The sequence below is a fragment of the Branchiostoma lanceolatum genome, chromosome 8, assembly GCF_035083965.1.
Source record: "Branchiostoma lanceolatum isolate klBraLanc5 chromosome 8, klBraLanc5.hap2, whole genome shotgun sequence".
Lineage (NCBI taxonomy): Eukaryota > Metazoa > Chordata > Leptocardii > Amphioxiformes > Branchiostomatidae > Branchiostoma > Branchiostoma lanceolatum.
The window spans coordinates 6,480,688-6,501,513 of NC_089729.1; the positions used below are offsets into that span (position 1 = coordinate 6,480,688).

The 20,826-nt window shown below is 40.2% G+C and overlaps 1 protein-coding gene across 1 annotated transcript; it reads right to left on the reverse strand.

Moving 5' to 3' along the window:
• Window positions 1-842: 842 nt before the first annotated feature.
• On the reverse strand, window positions 843-19,465 carry LOC136439853 ((E3-independent) E2 ubiquitin-conjugating enzyme UBE2O-like). Its single transcript, XM_066435487.1, has 18 exons — window positions 19,168-19,465; window positions 13,010-13,183; window positions 12,513-12,668; window positions 11,925-12,065; window positions 11,519-11,646; window positions 10,855-10,948; window positions 8,984-10,585; window positions 8,358-8,460; window positions 7,863-7,965; window positions 7,285-7,537; window positions 6,904-6,989; window positions 6,310-6,563; window positions 6,024-6,124; window positions 5,640-5,702; window positions 4,916-5,119; window positions 4,587-4,644; window positions 3,707-3,908; window positions 843-3,130 (listed from the first exon to the last, which is right to left on the reverse strand). Exons 1-18 carry the CDS (start codon window positions 19,393-19,395, stop codon window positions 2,455-2,457), a joined length of 4,626 nt encoding a protein of 1,541 aa, XP_066291584.1. The 5' UTR covers window positions 19,396-19,465; the 3' UTR covers window positions 843-2,454.
• Between the last annotated feature and the right edge of the window lie 1,361 nt (window positions 19,466-20,826).

Here is a 20,826-nt window from a genome sequence, read left to right on the forward strand (position 1 = left end):
CTTGCCTCTTGTGTTTCAGTGGTTCCCACACCAGCCATGTGAGTAATGGAATATCGAACTCGGAGATTCGAGGACGAATCTTGAAAAGAAAAGGGGGAGTAGTGTAACAGATGAGAGAGAGAGGTTTTACCTCTATATAACTTTCTATCTATGTATCTAAGTCTGTCTATGGTCTGTGGAGGATTATAAACAAGGCAACACACACCAAGCCGGGTTCAATATACATTGATTGTAGCTTTATTGTGCCTTAATAGAAGTTACTGACCGATTCTCACAATATCATACTTTTAATACAATATCCGATTATCATACTAGGCTACACTAAACTACACTACATGCTACTCTACAACCTACAGCTAATACACACCGGTACCTGAGAATCCAGTCACCAACTAACTCATAAGAGACATACACCTTCCAAGCTTAGTTCTGCTGACAATGGGTTACTCTTATTGGCTACTCTCACTAGCTAATCAGTGGCTTACTTATCCAGGTAATTTATGTAAGCTCCTCCTCCATAGGTCTAACTCCTAAATACACATGTAAGTTACAACGTATGTGTATTCTACAAGTATGTGAAATATGTTCATAATCATCATCAAGTAGTTCATAAAGTAATGATAAAATCATGAACTTATAATTCATGAGGCCCAGTGGGTCGTAACGTTACCACATGAAAACGTCTCAATTCTGACCATGAACTTTTAGCACGCTTCAGAAGGTGAAAGTTCAGGTTACCATAGGTGACCTGAAGAGCAGTGACCTGTAATCTCATCCCCAGCAGGCTAAAGGTTAATAATTGAACTACGATCTGAACTCAAGGATACAGACCAGTACACAGGTCATGATAAACATGTCATTTTATTGATGCTATGCAAAAAGAAACAATGGTATGTTACACTAGTATATGACATAACATTGTCCTGAACATACGAGTAAAACATTTAACTGGCTTTTAATCTAGTAAAGATCTTTATTTAACATGTCATAAATCATACTTTTCTTCCACAACAATATATAAAAGATATTTTTGCAACTTTAAGTTTTCTTGAATAAATGAAATAACACTTAAGGTTGACACAAAGTCCATGTTTTTTGCAACAGTGTCCTTAAATTACTATATTTCTTCCAGTAGAAAAAGGTTTTAAATGAGAAGTTGACTTCTTATAAGACATTTTTCATGGTAAGGAATGGCAAATACCCTGGACCTTTCTTAAAGGAACTAGCAGCAAAAACAGTAACCTTGGGGCTATCAATCCATCAATACAGAATTAAAAGCCAAACATACCTCTATTTTCATTAAGAGGATGGAATATACTCAGACGTTTGCCATTCAATAACTGTAACACTATCAGTCATTGGTTGGACTTGTATGTGATTGACATTAAACACTGCTGCCTTATGACTACGTTTACTAGTGGGTGAGTTGTTGCATGTACAGGCATGAGTCTACAGATGTTACATACTGCTAACTGTAGTACAAAAGGGTTGCATTATGGTTCGATTTCAGTGATACATGTTTTTTGTTGTACACCGTTTGTACATGCTTGCCACTGCACTTTGCCGATTAGTACTGGTATGTTACATGTACAATCTGTTCCCTTTGTTGTAACAAAGTTGTAAGCTGCATCATCTTGCCATTTTCATATGTTACACTGTTTCACCTTGTTTTGACATCACACAAAACTCATACAAGACATCGACTTTTCTGCCTCTGCATTAGTTCATTGAGGAATTGGAGTTAAATGTTTTATAATATGGCCTTTTAACCTGCCGTTATGGAGTATTTGATTTAAGTACAGTCAGTATACATATAACTACATGTTTTAGTTGTTGTTTTATTTTAACTTTGTTTTCTTTTCAGGTTCTTTGCAAGTCATATACAAGTTTTAGCTCATATACAAGGTTCTTGTTAACCTTCTACTATCTTGAAGGTAAGAAGTGATGAGGTGCTTTCCTTTTTTTGCATCCCAATCCTGTTGTTAAGAATGTCTAAGGACATACAAAACACACAAAGTAAGGAACTTTTCAATGCTTTCAATGTGGTTAGAAAACTGAGTACACAATTGTGAGCATCAACTTTACGGTAAAAACAGACATCACACATTGTGACATCTTCAAACTGTTTGTTGTGAGACTTGCAAATCATCCACTCCAACTGGAGACAGTTATCTCAAGACTTTCTCACAAGCCTCGTACTACCGGTATTTTTCTTTCATGTATGAGCTGAACGTAACCAAAATGCTTGAGCTGGCCTATTTGAGATCAGAAAATCTGGAGATTGTACTTAAAAGAAAAGTATGAGGGCAATGCTATTTGAGTTTATATGTGAACATCTTGTTTCTAGTAGTTCCACAGTGACCAAAATCGTGAAAGGTGCTGAAATTAGTTATCTTGCTGACTTGAAAGGCATCCCTACATAGAAGACCTTGCCACACTACCTCAGCAGCATTGCTAACTCTCCTGGATGCCCAGCTTGTGTAAAACAGACCTATAGGCAGTCAGGTGGGACCTGAGACTCATACGGAAGCCCTTGGACAGGGGAAACAGTGGGAAGCCTGCAGGGTTGTGTGGCAATACTACTCCGCCTTCTTGAGAAGAACTACTACCATCAACTATTTCAGACATAGACACTGTTGTAGGTGGGACTTTGCTAGCATCAACAGAAGATTGGCTTGAGTCTCTCTGAGTTTCTTTTGAATTGTTGAAGTTGATTCCTAACTGGCTGCTACCAGCTTCAGCCAGATCTGACTGGTTTGTACTGGTTGATGCATGATTTTTACTGGATGCGGCACAAGCTGGTTGTTGGCTAATACTGGTTACAGCTGGCTGTTCTGAACTGGTTGTTGGTTGGTCTCTGTTAGTCAGCGACTGGTTTTCCCCCACCACTGACTGGTCAGTCTTTGGCAACATTGTAGTTTTGGGTTGGTTATTTCCACTTGGTGTAACACTGGTTAACGATTGTCTGGCAAGAGGCTGGTTGGAAGCAGCAGTAGCTGGTTGGTGTTCAGCAGTGGTTGTTACACTGGTGATTGAAGTGGCTGTACCACGACTGTTGGCTTTGGTCTCTGCTCCATTGGGGCTGTCACTTTCTGCCAACTCCAGCCAGCTCTCTAGTCTCTGGATCATCCTTAGAAACAGGAATGTGAAGATAAAGAGTGGTATCTTAAATCCCACGATCATCACAGGGAACAACACTGGTAAGAATTAAGCATGATGTATTTTTTGCTGTTTTTTTTTTACATTAACTCTTGTCCAAACGCTGCTAGAGATTCTATGTAGCATTTTATAAAGCATCATCATAAAGGTTCTGAATTTGAAGGTATTAGAAATTGATATCTTTTCGTACACAGGCCTGCCACTCATAGTAAAGAGTGGGACTGAAATGTATCCAGGTTATGGTACGGTCCCATTTCCAAAGCGGGCCCTGGCTGGGCTGTTTGTGAAAATGAAAAATAAAAAATGCATATCAAGAAAATACACAAGATATGGTTAGGAGTAATTTTTTAACGTTTTATTTTTTTAATCATATTTTTCATTCCCACAAGCTGCACAAGTTGGTACACATTTGAACTGAAAAAAACAAACACCTTTTCATTTACTCACAAATAGCCTAGGGATGGCCAGTCTGATTCTAAGTAGATTCAAATCTAAAAGTAGAGTAGCAATCAAGGTATCCTATTTCTCTACAGCACACCAGCCTTACCTGTGTCCATGCTGTCTGCAGTGTTCTATGATCTCCTCCTTGAAGATGTCTGGTGGGTTGAGAGCCATCTTACTCATGGTCTGTAGCATCTTCAGCAGAACCATCTCATTGTAACACCTGCTGTTCTCCAGCCCCTCCTGGGAACCCTTGTCCTTCTCAAACCCTGCCTCATTGTAGTACGGCTCACTCACCAGGATCAACCCTTCAAGATAAAGTACAGCAATATGTAAGTACAAACAATGTACAGCAAAATTTCAAAATTTTCCAGTTTCCTTTTCAAAAAACAAATTTTACTGATTTGAAATAACAGTCATTGTCAAAATTGTGTGTGACTTTTGTACAATCATGTAGTGTGATATTTATCAGGGCTTGAAATTCATTTTTGGAAATAGGTGCACTGGTGCACCCAACCAAAATAACTAGGTGCACAAAAAAATTTTGGGTGCACCAGATAAAATAAAGTTGAATGTCAGCAAAACAAAATTACAAAGTTTAGCGCTACTGCCTCTCTTAAGAACTGTACTTACATTTCAAGAATATTTTGTATACTAGTGTACAATGGTATCTTTAGCCTATAGTGTACAAAAATATCTAGGTGCACTGGTGCACCCACAGTCAAAAATTAGGTGCACAGCTCCAATGTTGGGTGCACATGCACCCAGTATTTTGAGCCCTGTTAATGAAAATTTTCTATTATTACATTTCCTCTTTGCTGACTTTACTTCTTCTCCACTTCATACTAGTCATTTACACAGAAATTGTTCCTTACACATGCACTACTGTTAGTAGGCTTTCATGTTAAAGAAATCTGAAAATCTGTTTCAGTAACCAGGAATTTTTGAAATGTTAATATTAAGTGATTCACTGGCTACTACCCTACCTTGTATAGACACTAAGACCTGCAGAAGGTTGGAATCTTTGGTCCATTTCTCAGTACCCTACAGAAAAAATGATTGACATGAAATGAATGACAAGTACCCGAGTATACACATAACATAACAATTACAATTAAACAGAAAACGTGATCATCCCTTGAGTGTATTCAAAGTACAGAAATATACTTCATAGAGGCTGTTGACACACATAAAAGGTCAGGACCAGTTAGACTGGTCAGTAAGTGGTGCTTGAATCACACTGTTACACTATCACCTTAACATATTTGGTGCCTAAAGTCTACATGTATGACAGTAGAAAGAAAGTAAGACAGACCTTCCCCTGCCAGGTTCCCAGCAGGCTGACACAGACTTTCCCGTCCTCGTACAGGTTGGGGTTGAGTCGGCCGCTGTGATAGGCCAGGTAGTGCAGCAGGGGTGGGATTAGGGGGTACGCATCAGGCAGCTTCAGGTCAAACAGGAACAGTCCATCCTCATACGGGGTGTTGTGGGGACCCTTGATAGCTGCTGAGAACAAATCCTGTGGACAAGTAGTGCAATGAATGAATCACGCTATATTGGTCGGCCCAGCATCTAGCGGAGAGGGGCGCTAAAAGTACTCCTTCCTTTCAGCCAAGTTTAAGTTATTTTCGTGGAAAAGTTAATACATATAAAACACAGAGTACATCAACAGGCACTACTGTACTGTATCCTCAGATTAGCACACTAATATGAATATAAAAACTGTTAAGGTTAGGTTATTCAGTGTAATAAATTATGATTATAACAAGCTGCTGCCTTGCTGCATGTTTGCAAAGCTGGTGTGTTACACCAGCTGTACAGATAGAGAAGATTTCTCCTCTTGCATGTGTCAGCTTTGGTCTGTTTACAGATTAAGTCAACAGGAACAGGAATAATTACTACATGGTCAGGATGCAAAAACAATGAAGTGTACTGACCATTTAATACAAACATTTACAGCCTCTTCAGATGCAGTGTACTTTCCAAAAACTAGTGTTTGGGACATGGACAGGACAAACTGAGATGGATGGTTGACTTACCATTCTGTCCTCAAATGTTTTCACCAGGATACCCTCAGGTAAGGATGTACTCAGTACAGTCAACTGGTGAGAAACAGAATATGATATTGGAATGCAGAAGTAATACAGTAACCACAAAAAATCTCAAAGGGCAAATACCTGAACCAAGGTACAAAATGTTGGGATCTAAAGTACGTATAAAATGTTGGAACAGTTACTGCCATCATGAAAATACACTATATATGTGATTAAATAAATACTTGTTATTAACTGTTATTCAAACTAATCATACACTTGATTACATCTAGGGAACTACATGTATGCTATGATGCATATCTGTGGGTAAAATATAATATTATAACGATGTATTCCTTGAGTTTTCTTTTTGATTCATGCAATTCTCACCTCTTTCTTGATGTTGGAAAAGAAGCTCTTCATATTGGCTGGTCCAAAGTCCTGATCTTTGAACTGGTGACAGGCTGGACACGTTTCCGACACAGAAAATCCTGAGGATGGAGAAAATATGCTCAAAGTCATCACAAACGATCAAAGAAATATTAGAAAACAAAACATTGATGGCCTCTTTCTATTTGCAACAGAAGCACATTCATTTGCTGCTTCAGTATATCAAAGTACCATATCTTTAATTTCCCACTGTGAAATGGACTGCACACCAGTCATATACAATTACCTTCCCCTTTGGCACTGACCCACTTGGCCTCTTGAACTTGGCTACATGGTGACATCACTTCCTCTCCTGGTGACATCACTTCCTCTCCTGGTGACATCACTTCCCGTTCTGGTGAGGTCACTTCCTTGGTCATTGAGGCACCTTTCTGCTCCTGGCTGGGCTTGGTTGCTGAAGATGATGTTGATTCTTTCTTGTCTTTCTTCTTCTCTTTTGGCTTTTCTGCAGACTTCGGCTTTCCATCGACCTCGTCTCCACTGCAAGAAAAAAGTCTTAATCATTAAAAGAAGTCAGAAAGGATAATGTGCAAATTCATAATCACATACATGGAAACTTACTTAATACAAAGAAAGATGAGTAAAATCATAATGTCAATCTGTATCTGTGAAAGAAAAAAGGATGGGTACTGACAGGAAAATTTGAGTATAAAGCATCATTTGATCATTAGTTCCATACGGCAGCATTAACATTGTAGATTCTTTTAGACTTTATACCACCTATTAGCAAGCAGCATTCAAGGAGAGATGAGACTCTGATTGACTACCGATTGAAGCATGTTGGAGCTTTTCCAAACATTTCAAAATAGTTGTGGCAAACCTGGCAGGATCACTGTCTGTTTCCCAGTCCTCATCAGAGTCCACAGACTCCCATTCACTGTCATCCCCGCTCCAGCCTCCTTCATCCTGATCACAGCAACAAATGTCATCAAAATTGTGTCTGCAATATACAGTACAACTGAACATTTCCACTGATGCTATGCATATACAGTTTTACTCAAATCTCAATGAAATATGTCGTGATATGATCTGTATTTCCTAAAACCTAAGTCTAAAGCCGCCAATCTGATAGAGATTTTGATCACTATGACTGAACATATCTACTTGTAAGTATAAGTTGAGAAGTGCTGAATTGGAATGGATATGCTTGAACAATTGTAGCTGCAATCTTACATATATAGGATACAATGTGAAGCCATACCTCTGAGTCGACCCTGTACAAGTCCTGTGGAGGGACACTGGACACAGAGTTGTCGATCCACACCACAGCCAGGCTCCCGTCGCCATTGGTCCTCAGGACCTGTCCGATACAGGGCTTCTCTGATGTGGGTGTCCTACAGGCGGCCTGTGTTGAGTCTGCGATCCGGACTACCAGGTCCCCAATCCTGTAGGTGTAGTCAGGATGGTCCCCCAGGTCATACGCACTCACCTCTTCCTCTTCATGGGTCAGGAAACTGTGGACAAAAATTCAGCAGTCATAAAAATTATGTTTATGCCAAATCTATGTAGTTTCAGGAGTAATAAATAAGAAATGTTTGTTGCTTACTAGTGAAATAGGTAACAAAGATTATACAAATCACTCAATATTAATGTTAAGCCAACATTTTTGAAGCTATATATGACTAGCAATATATGGATGATAATCAACTGTAAGTAACTAGATGGTCAGATCTCCTGTGTCACAATCTGCATCATCACAGGCACAGGCATGCACAGTTACACCAGGATGATCTTTATCAAAACAGGAAGCTGTTACAAATGCCCTGTAATGTTCCTTACCCCTGGGGATGTCCCGGAGCTGCCTCCTGCCACTGTATCTGGCATGTCCTGGCCTTGTGGTCAACAGTCCGCACAAACCCATACATGTCCTTCTTGGGTGTGACTAAAGAAAACAGGACATCCACAAACTGTAGGTAATACAGATACCATGAGCTATCCACAACAGGAAAAGACAAGACAAAGGGTATCCAATTCCAGTAACTCTTTTCAAGCTATGGTCAACTGTTGAATGATAAGCAACTGTCTTATCAAGGGCAATGTTCCGTCTTTGGTTTACCAAGACATATACATGATAAGATGCCTTTTAGTTTTTATACATTGATATATCGTATGATTGTGATTTTATATGTTAATGATAAATACTAACAAAATTCAGGCTGTTGAGCCTGCCGCTTTGTATAATAAAGATTCAATTCAATTAAAAATTTGGGGGATTCTAATGCACCATGACATGGGCATAGTCTGCAACCCTGAAAGCCAAATGTTTCATCTTACCTCTTTTGTCAACGATGAAGTCTCCAGGACAGAACTCATGCTCATCGCAGTGTTGGATAGGAGCAAGTTCATTGGCTGGGATTCCATGCTCTATGGTGCTGTCCTACATGGAAGAACATGTGAAAGTTGTGCTCTATGCCTTAGATAGAAATGTCACGAAACTATATATGTTGCATCAATTCTCATCCTACATTTCCAGCTATCTATGGGACAAGCCTGTGTTCCTTCCAAGATTTAATTCATATCAAATAGTAGGATATTACTTGGGACAATACAATTTCAATACAGCACAATTTCAGTCACATCTATTGACTTCAAAATTTGATAAAACCTTAAATTTCTTAGTGTCTCCATTTCCAAATTCAAAGTGACAAGTGTTATGTCTACATTAGCTACCTCTTCAGACATATTGGTTCTATTTGTATTTGATTTCTTGTGAAGCCAGACTAGTAGAGTCTGCTAGAAAAGCAGTTTACGTGGAGTCTACTTGCTAGCACACTTAACCTTCTTGCTGCTGCCAACCCATAACCAATGCACTTCTAGACCCTGAAAAGGTTGCCCTAGCAGGGATATAGGTTAAAGGCCATGTGTATCCAATCCATGCCCTACAGACCCTGGTATCGTACCTGCCACATGACGTCCACCTGTGTGGAGACGTTCACCACCTCTACAGGTACCACATCTCCTTCCACCCATTCCTGATGTGCGCCTCTCTTCTTCCTCTTCTTCACTCTCCTGTGAGCCTTCTTCAATGTCTTAACCCCAAGGGTTAGTCCCACCCTCTTACTCCGCCCACTCTTACTGGATCGTGAGGATGCAGTTGATGAGGAGCATTCTGAGTCTGCGTTATCATCATCTGTTAGAACATCTTCCTCATCATCGACAATGAAATCCTTGTCTTCTAACACAGTAGGTTTACTAGAGTCCTCTGCTACTTTGCCGGAGGATGGAATGGTTTCAGCTGACATCACGGAGCCTGACCCACCAGATGCCCCATCCGTAAGCAACTGTCTGTCAGAATCTATCTCACCATTCAATAACTTCACAGTTGTAGCCTGAGATTCAGAGAATCCATTGGCATGGATGGCATCTGATTTGAGTCTGTTAGATTCAGATATGGAATTGTCCGGAGCCTGTGGAGAGAGGTCTTTTTCTACCTTGTTCACAAGCTCCAGAGTCCCAGAAATGTCTGCCATGATACCATTAAGTCCAAAGCAGAACTGGCTGACTGCCCCACCAAGAGCTTCGCATGCCTGGGAGAACATTTCTGGGTGCTCCATAGCAGAATCATTCATTGGTCCTCCTGATGCCCCTTCTAAGGCTAGGTCTCTTTCGTTTTTATCATTTTTCAAAATTTCTGATTCTAACACAACCCCTACATTTTTCTTGTCTTTTGCTTCTTGCTCTGAAAATTCAGTCTTAAGATTGTCTGAAAGATCATCTCTGTTAAGAGAAGCATTTACAACAGCAGCCCCTAACTGCACAGACGACGATTCATCTTCATTGTCAGTCCCAGATTTCCTGGACCCTGCTTCCTGAGTGTCATTGTCATGTTTCTTCTCATTTTGTCTTCTCTCTCTTCTACCCTGAACTCTCTGTGAGGTCTCTGCACCTTCCGTCTTCTCTTTTGACTTTTCAATTTTCCTCTTGGATGCTCGAATCTCTCCTTCCATTTTTTCCACAGCCTTCCTGGCTTCCTGAGACATTTGCTTCACAACCTTGCTTGCCTCTGAGGCCTCCCTGGACTTAATCTTTGCCGCCTCGTTTGCTGCTGCAGCCTCCTTGGATTTCACCTTTGTGATTTCCATGGCTTCTTCAATTTCTGCAGACTTCCTCTGCGCTTCCTCCATGGTACTGTATACATTCTCTAGGGTAGACTTTGTCATGAGAAATTGTTGCAAAGCTTCTTCTGTGAACGTCTTGTTGCCTGAGAATTCTTCTGCCAGCTTAGAAATGCTGTCCTGCATGGCTGGAACATCGTTTGCTTTTTCCTTTGCCTGTTGTATCAGTTCAAATGCCTCGTTGGTGATCTTCTGAATCCTGTCATTTGCCTGGGAAGCCTCTCTTGTTTTCTTTTCAGCAAAGTCTATGGCTTTAGCAGCCTCCTCTGACAGAAGCTTTGCAAGCTCATATGCTGCTGCTGCTCCTTTGGTCTTTTCTTTTGCAACGTCGTCCACAGATTCATCAGGCTGGGTAGGTTCCTTGGTCATGGAGGGAGGGGCTAAGATCTGCACATGTACAGATAAACATGTCTCCATTTCAGGTTAATTGTAACAATAACTGAATAAGAAACATTTGTGTAAAACACCGTAGTACAGTTAAGGTCTTGGGGTGATACAAAATAATTCAGATTCAGATCATGTTTGTAAAAGGTAAATTGCAAAGCAAATTGCCAAGGAATTCTAGGATGGTGCACACACAAAGAGTCCGTTAACATATACTGTACTACAACATGTGCACTACAACATGTACTGTCCTCTGAATATCTCTAACTTACCTGTACTTTACCCAGGTCCTCTTCCGTTAGTCTGTACACTGCCCGGTCTCCAAAGGTGATGTGTGTGTACATGAAGTGCTCGGGCTTCCTAAGGCTGGATAGCAGGTGGAGGTATTTAGCATCAAACATGCACACACTATCACACACACACACACACACACACACACACACACACACACACACACACATTAGCTGGTGTGTTATGCTGAAGAGCATTTATACCGGCTATACAGATACAGAAAGATACAAAAAACTACCAAACACACATAAAATACAAAAATACAATCTTCCAAAAGCAGTATGTAATATAATCTGTGCACTGAGTTCTTCCATAGGTGACCATTCTAATTTTCAAGGACTGTAATTTTCTTCAAAAGTGAGTTACAGTAAAACTAGCCTGAAGTATGACCCAACAACTAAATCATATGCCATGAACCATGAACGAAAAAACTGTAAATATGTAATAAGTCTAGGAGCTCCAAGCAGATATCGAAAGGCCGGAGCATGCTCCCAGTCTAGTGTCCTTTCTCTGCCATCTTTGGATGGGTAGAGTGAGAATCTAGGCCAGATGTTTAGATATTCGGTTTGATGGGGCTTCTCGGATTAATTTGGCTGCACATGGATGCTAACACGAACACGCTATACACAAAGGGGTGCTTCTCACTTGTTAATGTTGTCTCCCTGAATGGCAGCCTCTGGTGGCTTCAGGTCTTCGTCCAGCTCACTCGGCTGTTTCTTTGGTGGGGAGAATCCTCTCGTCTGCCACTCAACATTCACCTCCTTTAACATCAGCTGGACAAAAGGTAGTACATGTATACCAGTTTTCCATGAAACAATATCATCTCAACAATTTTGCATTTAGAATGTCTTACTCTATACAAAATTACAGCAATTGTTCGCAAGGATCAGGGTCTGATGCATGGCGGCTACAGACATGCATAGGTCTCGCTACGTTGGTCTACTCTCTGCGTAGATCCTCCAGTCAGCTCTGGAGATCCCCAGCCCTTGGCGGGTATACAAAATATATCCTGTTGATTTTGATAAAGTGAAAGTTCAAGTGTAGAACTCACATCTTCTACAGTGACTTTGAACTTGGCCTTGCTGCTGAGGATGGGCTGCCGTCCCGATATCCACTCCACGTCCTTGAAAGCCTTGGCTGGTCCCATCAGTGTCTGCCCAGGGTAGAAGGCATGCTCCTCCTCCCAGAAAGCCTGAAGATTATACACGCATATTACAATAATATTAACAAAGACTTTAGTGATAATCTGAAGAATGTTGTATGAATGCTAAAAAAATACACAGACATCATCCATAGATACTGAAAGATCTTTTAGAATTTCCCTTGGCCTATCCAAAAGGTGCAGAGAAGCCTGTGTCATCTTTATCATTCAGTCTTACAGTGCTTGAGGAAAGCCTCACCTGCAGCACGTTATAAAAACAATGGTAGGTGATGGCTCAATCAAATCTATTCAAGGCAGCTTGTACATACAAAAGGCCTGCACTTGACACATTCAGCAAGTAAGCAATACCCTGGACGTTATGGCCCTTGTGGGATTTTGTCCAGTATCATGTAGATGTAGATGAAGCAAAGGCCATGTACAGGACTGCCATTACATGATAGCTTACTCAGGTTATGCAGTATGAAATGATTAACATACGTCGCTCTGAACTCTGATGTCCTCCAGCTGCGCAGCATCTCCGACCCACATAGAGCACCTGGCACCGTTGGACAGCCGCAGAATCAGGTGCGCGTTGACATCCCGCACCCGGCCCAGCCACACACCATACACCACATACTCATAGGGCAGGATTCTCTGTATAGGGCAATAAGACATCAAAGATACAGCAAAAGTCAACTTGTCTGCATTGGCTGTGATGCTTTGCCATGTGCATCAATACAACTTATTAATTCATAAGCTGGGAACTATATTATGAGCCCCAAGCAAAGTCTTCCAAGGTCAAAGAATATGAAAGAACAAAAATATAGAATTTCTTGTTTGGTATACAATAATCATTTATTCATCCTTCCTGACCATGATGATGACCACTTAGATTTCACACTAAAGGCAATTTTCTCCCCAGTTTTGGGATGCCAAGAGGATGTCAACCATATAATTACATCAGTATGGCCTTATTGAGGGCTGTGACTCCATACCTGTAGAGGTTTAAGCTTCTTGCTGTTGACCCCAGGAATGACCTTGTTTGTTCCTATGATCTGGAGGTCCACGGTGATGTCGGTGTTGAGCACGGTGCCCCCCTGGCTGTCCTGTCCCGCAGTGTGTCGTCGGACGAAGTCCCGTGGCATCAGAGAGCGGTCCACCAGGTGGAGCTAACAGAACAGAAGGAAATCATAAAAGGTGTTTGATACTACAATAGGGTGTTTGCAGTCGAACCGCAGAGCTCTATGCGCATCGGTTCTGCGCAGCCTTCTCTAAGACGGCTTTTTCCGGGTCACGGCCGGACTCGGGTTGGACCCTGTTGCATGGGTGTGAACAACTACCTGTGGTGGAACAAAAAGACCTCAGACCTATATAATGTTTACACTTTTTCACATCTACAGGACTTGCCTAGTATAACCATGTACATATTTCGTGCATTGTAAAAAGACAGCGAACGCTGTGGCCTTCGAAACATTAAGAATATTTGGTCAGTTTATTTGTGTTTGTCTTATTTACAGTTCACCTGGAACCAACTAGATATTTACATCGCGTGATAGCCCATTTCCTCATCTTTAAATTGATACCGAAGTCCCTAGGATAATTTAAGGGGAACCGGTTTTGCCCCCGAAAAAACTGCGACAATGTCTACTTTGCGGTTGTGAAATTTCTGCCTAGTTCTAGCTACCGATGCGTGCACTCCTGCGCTTTGGATACATTTCGATACATTTCGCGTGGCATAACAAAGCCCTTTTTTTTTTTTATTAGAAGCTGTATGAACGCGGCTACCACATGCAATATGATAATTGACATGATAACAGTCAAGTACAGACAGACAGAGGTTTTAGTACAAGGTACCTGATATTTACAAAATAGTCAAATTTGAAGTCAATTACTTCGAACTCCTGCGTTCGAACGACCGAACCCAGCCAGTACGTTCCATTTTCCTGCCGCGGGGGTCAGGCGAGGTCAGGTGCAATGTTGCAACTTTCATCCGGTGTTGGGAACGGTGATGAAACTAACGGCTCAAGTTTTGCCGTCTAAAATTAATATTCTGAAACATTTCCAAATAAGACTAATATCATCTTTAAGCCAGGAAAAGTGAGATTCATATGCAAGTTGACCAATGCCATTAGATAAGTTTTGAGTTCTGTAAAGCATGGTAAAAGGACATTGTGTTTGTCTTCTTCTTCAGAATAAGACGCCCTACAAATTGACCTCTTGTTAGTTTTTTTGGGGGCAAAACCGGTTCCCATAAAATTATCCAAGGGACTTTGGTATCAATTTAAAGGTGAGGAAATAGGCTATCAGGTGATGTAAATATCTAGTTGGTTCCAGGTGAACCGTCAATGATACACGCAAAAATATACTGACCAAAAAATGGTCAATGTTTCGAAAGCCACAGCGCTCGCTGACAATTTGCTGTGCACGAAATAACTACATGGTTGTGTTGAGCAGATCCTGTAGATGTGAAAAAATATAAACATTATGTAGGTCCGAGGTCTTTTTGCTGCCGACAGGCGGTTGTTTACACCCATGCAACGGGGTCAAATCGTGCCGCGGCAAACGGCGTAAAAAAGAAAATAAAGCGTTCTACGGTGACCTGCGGTTCGACTGTTTGCAATCATGTCACATAACTTTGTATCTGCTAGGTCAGGCAGTCAAAAACACATGCAAATTCATCACATCATCACATCAGCAATGGATTCTGCATCAATCAATTCACGGCAGTGTAATGGCTGACATACAATTTTTGTTTCTTTTCAATGTTTTAATGGCTTTACTCTTTTTATGTTTGTTATTTTTATTGTTAAAGCATGTAGTGCGTAACATACAATTACAATACATTGGCTTGTTTTGTGCTTAGGAATTTTAGTAGGATTGGCTCTTACATTCACCAATTAATATCTGCCAGCTTCATGTTTGAATGAACATAGCAGGGGCCTCAATGTGTTCATGTAGGGCATGATAAAGATATGAAAAGCCGGTTGTCTAGCTTCTGAATATACACTGTGGGGCATTCCCAACCCACCCAGCATACTAAACAGATAGCAAGACACTTCAATCTGAGTGGACAGATGGCTAAGTGCATCAGGAAATGGGACCGACCGATCCAATCAATACTAGACCCAGCCCAGGTATGGGGCACACTCAGCATATCAGGGAGATACGGTATATATAGAAGCATCAACCATCTGCGTGGGGTTGACAATTTGTGCAAAATAAAACAACATGTCAGACAGGGGGTAGGGTAATTTTATAGCCATTCTAGGTCAAAAAGTGCAGATATAGGCAGATGGATTCAACCTTGCTGTAGTGTATGGAGAACTGGCTTACCACTCACAGCCTACCACAGAATGTAGAATTCAGTTATACCTTATCTCTTTCAGTTGTCTGACATCTTGGCTTTACATAGACATATACTAGTACATGTATGAGTCTAAAATAATGATAAGCTGTATATTTGGTAGCTTGTAAAATAGGCAATTTCTATATTAATCAAAATGCATTACTGGTACTAAATTAGTAAGTACAAAGTATAATCCATATAGTAGAAAGGATACCCCTCTGGGTAACATCATGATCAATACTTATGACCTGGGGGGTACCAACATTTTCTGTTTTCAAACACCATGACTTGATTTTGAAACTGGCATTAATTGCAGACATTAACTTGCTAAGACATAAACAGTAGTGGTTCTTTAAAATTAGAAATAGCTTGAAATAGCAATTGTATACATAACTACTTGACTTGTACACTATGATTATGTTAAGCATGGGGAGATGAAGATCAGCGACGTGAATCAATACATTGCCACACTTGACATTGCATGTACATGGCTGATATCGAACCGACTAAAATGTTAGCTTAAGATAACAGTACCCATTTCCATATTTAGATATTTTGAAAAATGCCAACTGACAGGTAAACGGTATCAACATTCATCTTTCAACCATAATCCGATTTTCTAAATCTAGATAGATTCTGTAATCCTACCACAGGAGCTGAAATTTGGTTAGTGCGCCCTAAATTGTTAATCTAGTGTGACACAGGATTATGTGTATGTGTATAACCAATCAATACAATTTACCTCTATCAGCCATTGTAGCAATGCAGCCATGATGTTGGAAAGAAAACCACAGAACGCTAATCCTCGCTTACAGATACAGTCCCTCCGAAAGGCCTCCTATCACTAAAGGTTCTGCCAGTGGCAATGTATCTGTCCCTCCCAGCCAAGGTCCGCTTTTATCGATCACTCCCCAGAGAATGTCTCTGATCGATTAGTCCAACCATTGCATTCATTGTGAGTGGGTTAGCCCATATTGATATTGGGGGGTTACAGGGTGACAAATTTATATCTACCATCAATTTAATCTACTGAAAGCCATCATGAATATGTAATAAGTCATGTGAGCAGGAATTGGCCTTCAACCCTGACCAACTTACACTTACAAGTTACAGCACATGAAACACACTATTGTTTGTACCGATTGACAATTCTGTCGAACCCAACTTTTAACATTGTTTATGTTGGTCACTGTTATTATGATTGCATTCTGAGAATTTTTATGTCCACCTTCTAATGCATCAAACCAGTTAACTGCAATGTAGAGGCTTGAAGGTGGCTTACCAAATGCTTTCACCATACAGAGATGCCTTCACTTTTCATTTTCCAAGCTTCTACTTTAATGAAAAAAATTACCCATCCCTTCAACAATAAGCGTCTCAAGCTTATTAGTCAACCATAGATTGCTAAATGCTTTGCTTTGATCAAAATTGATGTGATCTATTCATGATCACATAAATTATATAAATCTAATGAGACTTCTGACATCTGATATTCACGATTCCCTAGGGACTGGATGATATCTGCACTAATCATTTAATGGGGTGAAATCATATAAGAGAAATATGGAGATATGTTTAAAGAATGAACAAACACAATGTACATGTATTCTTTACAATTCTAGTCACATACTTTCTTCATCTTGTTTTTACATCTATGTACATATAACTAAGTATGTAAATAAACACAGGGATGTTGATGTCCTTACAAGTTACAATCACAGTAACAACAATTGACCACATACAACTATCATTTAATAGCTGAAATATATGTGATCTATCTTAACCAAGGAGAAATGCCCTTCGATGCCATTATGAAACATTCTGAGCAACTACAGTTACAACCAACCTGTTATTACATTTCATGTACATAGTAATAATATGTTTAACTATTACTCACATCAAACACCTGAACAGAAACCATGATATTACGTTAGCAATGTCATTCTTATAATTGTCAATGTGTAGATCTATTTTCCTTCGCATAGTTTATATAATGATAAATCCATAACTCAAACATAAGTTCAAAGAGCTTTTGTATCTAATCTGCACAAATGTCTCAATTTTACTCTTTATAACTTGAATTCTAAAATAAAAACAAATATGGGCAATTTTTTGGCATTACACTATTATTATTAAAAAAATAATATCGTTAGTTGGCAACTGGCAAGCTTTAATCATGACGACGATGTTTTGATTTAAAAGCATATGAATTATTGTGTTGTTGATTTTTTGTTTAAAAAATGACTTAGGATAAGCTAGAGAAATGTCTCAATGTCAGGAGAAGGTTAAATAACATGCAATCACAGAATCATGTTATGCATCTGCCTTGGCTCTTTCAGTGTTTATTGTCTACAAAGGACTTTTGGATCAAGGTATATTGTGACTCATCCTTCCCGGTCAGAAGACCATTAAATATACATGAATGATGTGCTCCAAATCAAGAGGAAACATAATCATGTATCACCGCCTATACCCCCCAGGGATGCATTAACTTTCTCTCCTGCTGTTTTATACACCTGTCGTATATCAAGCAAATAGACAGCAATGAAATCAACTGCACATAGCAATGAGACAGGTTTGTGATGTGTCCTTTATAAGAAATTATCTGGAGCACTTGTTTTGAGCTTGAATGAAAGAATCTTGAAAAAGTATCCAAGGGTATCACATTTCAAGAAGACTAAACATTCACTGTGAACAGCACCATCATATTAAATACACAACTAGGAACTTGGACACCTAGCAACAGACTTTTATTGTGCCTTTTGTGAATGAAAAAGTCTAGATTTCTACATGAAACATTCAAAGGATCATTGCATTTTTATTGCATTGAGAATGATCTAGAGAGGAATCCTACTTGATTACATCACTGCCCCTAGAGACCAGAAACATGCCTTCTGTCATAGATTCTCTTTGACTAATAAGGCACAATGGGGCAGAAAAAAGGGCCTAAAATGGGATGGGTAGGTGCATTCAATAGTAACAGCCGATACTGGATTCCTTGGAAAGGGAATCTATCTACACATCTCAGGGATGAATGTGTAAAATTAAGGACCCTTCTATACTCTTTTGTGTCAGTCCTACACTCAGCTGGTAAAGCAGAATGCTTTAATATATATATATATATATATATATAGACAACCTACACACATCAGAACTGGGCTCAGCAAGTGCTAGTTATCATTGTTTTTAAATTATGTTACATGTAACGTTACAAGAATGGTGTACAAACCACAATTGTCTCTCAATGCTTTATACATACAGCAATTTCTGAAGTTTTCCTAAACATAATAATTTGTTGATTCCTATACCTTTGACTAACTCTGAAATTTTGCCACGAAGTCAGAAAATTGCCTCCCACTACACATGTTACTGATTTGGACACTGATTTGGACACTACTGGTGTTATGGAAATAGTAATGCAGCATTGCTCAGGCCCCCAAAATTTCAACCCAATAGTATTGAGTCCATGTCTATAGCATGATCTGAATGATATTGTATTTGTTTCCAACCAAACGCTCAAAGACGTGGAAAGCATACCAAAATCTGGCATTTGTGTCTCAGACTTGACAGACGTTGGTATATTAAATGTATAGCGATGAATTCTGGAGGGGGAGGGGCGAAGTGAACTGGATAACGTTAGTATAAGAGGGGAAAGTTCAACAGCTGGGATTCCCTCATTAGAAACGTGACATGTTTGTTTAAAGACGCTACCATATGTTTCAATGCTTTACATGTGATATACACAGCAGATGTTATTTACATGTTTTGGTACAACAATTAAATTGAAATTCGGACCATAACATTTACCTTTGCTTCCGGCACAACCTCTCTCTGTCCGTCAGGGTACCATGTCACTCGGACATGACCCCGCTTCAGCTTAACCTGGGGCTCAAAATCCTCGTCATCTTCGTCATCGCTCTCCAGAAAGCTTGCCACGACCACCCCGTACTGAATGAGGCCGACTTTCTTCCGAGAAACGACGTCTTCGTAGAAAAGCTTGGGCCGGTAGCGATCGTCCGACTCCTGCGCCGCCATGTTGGACCTCACCTGTCCGCATGGGCTGATGGGAAGGAAGTAGTACACAAACTCGGAAGAGAGCCGTAATCCAAGCAGATGTTGGGAGGGAAGATCGTTTTCAGAGTGCCTCGAATTCCGAGACATTTTCCGTGTCTGTTTATATACTGTAGCGTTATTCGTCGAGCTAAATGTCGTGGTTTTAGCTCACTTTAACTATGGAGATTACATTGCGTACTTGAACTTATCAACCCCTTGTCTCATCAAGCTGTCAGTTCTTCAAGGGATTATACGAAGACTTACACTAACGTTAGTATTAGGCAAAACCCGATATTCAGCATCCAAGACTCTTTTCAAACATAGCATTCGGCTTGAAGTAATGTTACAATCTTTAATGGTAAAATTATCCTGGTTTAAATCCCACCGGGACATGGCAATCAAAGATGGCAGACCCGTGACGGTTTAACTGCTTTGCAACCTCTAAAATAAGGGCTAGAATGGCAACGATGTAGAAATATTTTCTCGCACCGTTGGATGAAGACATCGTGTTGAAATTTTTTTATATGCCAAGCTGCCACCTGATTTCTTATTCGATTGATTTGAAACTCTAGAATTGTCTGGTTGCCTGATCGCCGGGGTTTCCACCGATCGGCAACTTATTAGCGATTACGATCAGTTGCTGGTAGATGATTAAGACCGCGTTTGAAGCACTGTTTTGAAGATACATATTACTTTTGACTCCTCGGTACAGACGTGATGCAACCATAAAACCAGTCACACGACAAGACATAAAAGAGATATGTTGAGTGCCATCATTGTCAGCAATCGGGACACAGGACCACTGCCTCTCTCTATTTTCTCCTTAATCTTTACTTGAGTTGTTGCTATATCATAAACATATAAACATCAAACAATGAATTCATCAGTCATGAGATCGTATATGATTAGTCTGGGGACGTCAATAATACTCTGCTGCTGGTAAACGAATTTCTCAGTGAGAGGATTTCAACCGGCCGCGGCTGACCTAGGCCTGATCCGTCAGAATTTCTCAAGATACATTGTCGTTGTTCTTTTGGCATCGTATCATTTTTCTCACAACATTCAGTTTCAAACATAATTTTTTTTCTGTCATCCATAACCAGTTGGACATTCTAGTTGAGGTGACGCTATACCCTTACGTGACTTGAGACATCTTGGTCTCAGCTTATTTAGGATCTCAGCAGACGTTTAGCACATAGTGAAATGGAAGAAGATCCTACAAGTCAGCCTTCTGTTAACAATAGTGACATACCTGATCCGTCAACTAGTCATGCCAGGGAACAAAGCTATGAATGTACCGACGCTGGCGAATATTCTGTAGCCCAGGACGTTGACACAGGTAGGTAAAAATGAATTGATCTTATCGAGGCAACTTGAATGATCCATTTTTTTCTGTTGTTGTTGTTGTATCAA

What these genes read in the sequence shown, in the direction of transcription:
- LOC136439853 (XM_066435487.1), bottom strand. Translation starts at nt 19,395, where the DNA reads ATGGCGGCGCAGGAGTCGGACGATCGCTACCGGCCCAAGCTTTTCTAC. An exon ending in TGTACAGGGTCGACTCAGAG is followed by an intron (nt 6,990 to 7,284) that starts GTATGGCTTCAC and finishes TGCTGTGATCAG; the next exon opens with GATGAAGGAGGCTGGAGCGG. An exon ending in TGCAGACAGCATGGACACAG is followed by an intron (nt 3,131 to 3,706) that starts GTAAGGCTGGTG and finishes CCTGTTTCTAAG; the next exon opens with GATGATCCAGAGACTAGAGA.